Source organism: Gracilinanus agilis, chromosome 2 (genome assembly GCF_016433145.1).
Source record: "Gracilinanus agilis isolate LMUSP501 chromosome 2, AgileGrace, whole genome shotgun sequence".
NCBI classification, from domain to species: Eukaryota; Metazoa; Chordata; class Mammalia; order Didelphimorphia; family Didelphidae; genus Gracilinanus; species Gracilinanus agilis.
Window position 1 is genome coordinate 555917927 of NC_058131.1, and position 5296 is coordinate 555923222.

At 39.0% G+C, this 5296-nt stretch overlaps 1 protein-coding gene across 1 annotated transcript; it reads right to left on the reverse strand.

Annotated features, from left to right (window-relative positions):
* Positions 1-3848: 3848 nt before the first annotated feature.
* LOC123234131 (eosinophil cationic protein 2-like) lies at positions 3849-4325 on the reverse strand. The gene has a single exon (XM_044660075.1). The coding sequence runs from the start codon at positions 4323-4325 to the stop codon at positions 3849-3851; it is 477 nt and encodes a 158-aa protein (XP_044516010.1).
* Between the last annotated feature and the right edge of the window lie 971 nt (positions 4326-5296).

Below are 5296 nucleotides of genomic sequence, written 5' to 3' on the forward strand. Positions count from 1 at the left end.
CACATGGTCAGAGACTTGACTAAAGAATCTGCATGAATTGCAGGAGTTCTATGCCAATACTTGAAGGGCTTGAAAATTGGGGTTTGAGTCCTGGAGTCCCAGTCTTTTCTGAAACTTTAGAGGACGTGGGTCCCCTCAACTTAAATTCCTAGTGAAGCACCTAAGATTGGCTATCATTTAATGGCTCATTCCCTGAGAAGGTGCAGGGAAAAAATCGGATAAAAGAAAGGCATTTCCCTTATTCCTCTATATATATAGAGTAAATGGCAATTTTTCTGTAGTCCTGGCCCTAAATGGGTTATAGTATACTGCTTAAATCGCTTTCAGTGGGCCTTGAATCAAAGGCCTGTTCATTTCCCCTACATTTTTTGCACATTTTACATTTCATTCACAAGTTAATTTTTTCTCTTTTTTTTGAATTTTATTCTTTTTATTCTTTTTTATTATTTCCTTTGCCAATTGATTTCATGCACCCCCGTGACTCACTTAGCCATGCATCCTTGGCTGACCTTTTCAGGGGAGTTATGTGTTAGTTAAAATTTTCCTCTGGGGGGTGTGTGTTAAGTTTTTATAATCATAACGTCTGAACTATAATCTATATTGCAAGTCAATTTTTACTCCTTTAGAAGTAAACTCAGGGGGGTAATGTTAATTCTCAGAAGGAAATGTATGTTTTAAAATCTATAATGTAAAGTTTAAATTCTTTTGAAAGTAATTTCAGGATAAGGATTTTGCCATCTCCCCAGAATCCAGACAATGAACCTGTTTGGTGGAGGCACCAAAAGATGCCTGAAGAGCCTTCACTGGATCATGAAGATCCAATTTGAACTTTGGGGCGCAGTTGATCTGAACTATGGGGTTGGATGCATTTATTTTGAATGGACAGTTTATTCCAGAAAGGGGGACTGCCCCCTTAATGGTTTTTTGTCAATGTACCGAACATTGGTTTTGTTCTTTCTCCCTTTTATCTCTAAATTATTGTAAACTCTAATTTGATTATATTTTCCTGATCCATTGGGGAGATTTATCTCCCAAAGGATCACAGGGGGGTAATGTCTTAGTTAAAATCACCTGCGATTCTATTTGGAAGGATTGAACCTCAATATAGTGTTTGACAAACTTCTGTGGACCTGTGGGGGTCCTTAAAACTACATTTCCCGTGGTCCAACGGGTTTCCTGGGTTTCCTGTTTTGGATGACGTATTCAAGGTGAGGGACTGTTTGAAATTAGGGGGAAGTGACTTGGAACTTCCTCTTTAGTTACCGGAGCTGGAGGAGAGAGGAAGGTAGATGGCTGAGGTGAGGTTGGAATAGGTTTTTCTTACAGGTGCATGGTCAGTTTATCTCTAACAGCATGGCTTTTATTAAAATACTATCCTTCCTTTTGATTTTGGCCCTCATCATTTTTAATCATAACAATCTAGAAGGACCAGCTATTCATTTCTCATTATCAACCTGTTTGACTTCCCGCTTCAGACATCAGAACTGTCATGCCAGCAAAACTCTTATTTTATTTCAATTTGGAATACAAAGAATTAAACATTTTTATTCTCTACTCTGTTATAAGCCTAAGCAGGGAAACAACTAGAGGAAGTTATTTGCATAGGCCAAGTATGCATCTCAGTACAATCCATTTCCTATAGTAATTCATACTATGTAAAAAATTTATTTTATTTATTTATACTATATATATATACATATAGGTATATATACACTATATATATATTCATATTTACTATATAGGAAACATATAGTCATGCTGAGTTCATGACCACTAAACTACTGACCTAGGAGTCAGTTTATTGTGTCTCTGGTAGAATAAAGTCAGAGACTTTCTAATCTGCTAGTGTACCATTAGCCTCAGAGGCTAGGTGAACTCTAGTTGTTTTTTTATTGGTCTTTCACAGGAACTAGGGTAAAGAAGATGAAAATACACTCACTTATGAGTTAGAGGTTTATTCTAAAATGGCATTTGTCATGTCACAGAAGGGAAAACACACTATCTTTCCCTGAAAACTCATGCAAATATCTCTATATGAACATGTTGCCTTCCCCAGCTACATTGCAAGATTGCACTTCTAGTATTTGTATTCCCTACACATAGGTACTTAGCAATTGGCATACAGGTATTTAGTACATTCTTCTTGGCTGAATGACTGCTTGATTGAAGGAGACCTTCCTATTCTTCCATTTGAGGTCTGGTATTAACATATTTCTGGGTACTCAGCCTTCCAACTTCTGTGTCTCCAAATACTGGAGTCATTTTCCTCTCAATTATTCCTTCTACCTAAGAAATTGTTGTTATTGTTGTTTAATTATGTCTAATTCTTTGAGATTCCTTGGATATTTATTTATTCATGAGATTTTCTTCACAAAGCTACTAGAGGGATATACCTTTCCCTTTTCCAGTGGATTACCTTTTTGTCAGTGATCTATAAGGTAAATAGAGGTTTAATGACTTACCTATGGTCATATAACTAGGACATGTTTAAGAGTGGATATGAACTCAGACCTTCCTAGCTCAAAGCCCAGTGCTCTATCCACTGTACCAGCTAGCCCTTCCTTATATTCATGGGTTCTTGATTGTTGGAGTCATACTGTTTGTCACCATTTTCTCTAAATCTAACTTCTAGATCAGCCCTTTATTAAAATTCCCCTTAAGAAAAATGCCTCACCCACTGCAAGGAAAAGTTATCCATCTCCTATTCCTTAATCCCTTACTTCTACTTTACCTTAGGCTTGTTTCATCCTTGCTACGTCACCCCCATTCCAGCTTCTTTTCTCCTTTTGACTTTTGTTCTTATGACTAATAAGATAAGCAACCTGGAGAAGTGGATAGAGAACTAGTCTGGCAATCAGGAAAGACCTGGGTTCAAGTCCTATCTCTGACACCTACTGGCTGTGAGAACCTGCGCAGGTTGTTTAACTTTTGGGGGCTCTAGATAACTCTCTAAGCCTATGAGGTTCAAAGAAGGTGAAAAGCTTCATTCATAGAGGCAATTCCCTCAACTGGAAGTTAATTTCCTATACTAGTATAATCACAGGTCAGGTCTCATTGCTAATAACTGAAGATTCTCCAACATTGCATGCCAAAAAAAAATGTGTTTACTGAAGCCATCATGACACATCAAGATTAACACCCTGTAGAGAATAACTAATGAAATACTGAAACAGAAAAAAGCACTACATTCTTCTATTAATGGAATTAGATACATAGATATATAAGTACTTATAAAGTAAGCAATTCCTAGGTGCCAATCTGTGGAGATAAAAGTGTAAGCAAGGAAGATAATTATTGTCCTCAAAGAGATTGCATTTTAGGAAAGAAAACCATATATCTAGGAAATAGTTTGGGGCAAGGGGCAACCCAAGGCAAGAAACCCAGGGGTAGATTACAAACTGTTATTGGAGAATGAAGAAAGGAGAGTAGGTAGCATTGGGAAGAGACTACAAGGAGCTGAATAAAAACATACCTACCTACCCACTCCTTTCCCTGGACTTGGATCTAAGGTAGTAAATAGGGTAGAATAGGGGAAGAGAGTGAGCTACAAGGAAGTCGTCTATTCCATTCCACATCAGTGTCAGTGTGAGAATATGAGAGACCAATTGTATCCAAAAGGGTATGGTTTAAAAATAATGGCCAGGAACCAAATACAGTCATCCAGAAAGGTAGGCTCAGACTTATAAGAGCCTCATCTGGGAAAACTACTGGCAGCTTAGTGGGAAGGGAAGGATTACAGTTACCTGGGAAGGAACAAAAGCAAGAGTACAATATTCCAATATGAGACTTGAAAAATAGTGGGAATTTAGGAGTCAAGGGGGTGAGAGGAGAAATTCCTGGCCTGGGCCCTAAAAGGTCTTATCTAAATGCACAGGAAGCAATGGACCACGTGGCACGATGGGATCACAGGCAACAACGAAGTACTTCATTACAACCCTGCCTCTGTAATGGCAGTTAGGAGGAAATTGACCTCTGGTCAATGTGCAATCAGTGATGTCATTTATAAATGTGCTATTATGGCAGTTTGTCCTATTATTCTTACAGCGGGTATTGGGATTCAAGCAAACATTGATGATATTTTGTGTCCGATTGTGCAGAAAACTGTTAAAGCCTTTGCATACATTGGTGTGGCCATTCACCCGGCCCATCTCCATGTCACAATACTGATTGTTATTGGGAGCAAAGCGCTTGGGATATTGCACATGCTGTTCGTTGAACCACTGAGCCCAATTGAAACCCGGAGGAGGCTGTGAATACACCTCGAACATCATCAATGAAAGCCCCAGCAGCAACAGTTGTGAGTTTACCATCATGTTCTGAGCCATCTCTCCTAGAGACAGGGAGAGAAGAAAAAAAATAAGGAAAAAGGAACAAAGTATGTACATCTGTCTCTTAGTACATGTTCTATGTGGTTTAGTAATTGTGTCAGTATTCTTTGCCAGCCATTCAGTCAGACATTTATTGACCAAACGTTGTGCAAAGTGCCCTTTGAGGAACTATGGGAAGATATGATTATGAAAGGGAAGACAAGATTCTCTTTCCTTTCCCTAAGGCAGAAAAAAGTTATGACTCAGATTGAAACTACAGAACCCATCCTGCTTCACAATATCTTTTCTCTTCTCTACTAATTTTGATGGTCTGTACTGTGAAGATGGGATTAACTCTCCTCTTGCCCACTTTTAGATTTAACTACCAGAAGCATATATACCCCACTTATCCTTAAGTATGGGGAGATCTATGACCCACATGTCCTATAGTGGGTGACAAATCAGAAATGACTGACTGCCCCCTAGGCAGTCCTAAGCAAAGCTAAAGCTACAATTGGTCCACATAAAGTGGAAGGAATGCACAGGAAGTGATCCAAAGAAGCATCTTTAAAAACAGTGGCAACTTCCTGTGAAGTCAGTTCTTCAGAGTTCAGAGTTCAAGATGGAGTTGGAATTCAAATTGGAGACTAATGAAGGATCTACTTTGTGGACCTGAGACTCTGAAATTTGGTAAGACTATTCTCAAATCTCTCCCTTTGGACTACCACATGGGTGAGTGAAAAGGCTGACTCCTTTTCCTGGCTTTTCTGGAGGTACTAGCCTCTGGAGAAGTTCCTTGTCTTGGAGAAGGCCTCGTGGCTAGAACCCTTGTTTAATTTAACTCTGGGCCCCTCTTTGCTGGGGTCTCTGAAGCCCTGCCTGGTTCTAACCTGGCCAGAGTAATTATCTACTCTCTCATTTCCTTACTTTCACTCTTTCTCCTTTTGTAAATAAACTACCATAAAAAGTCATCCTGACTTAAGTAACAT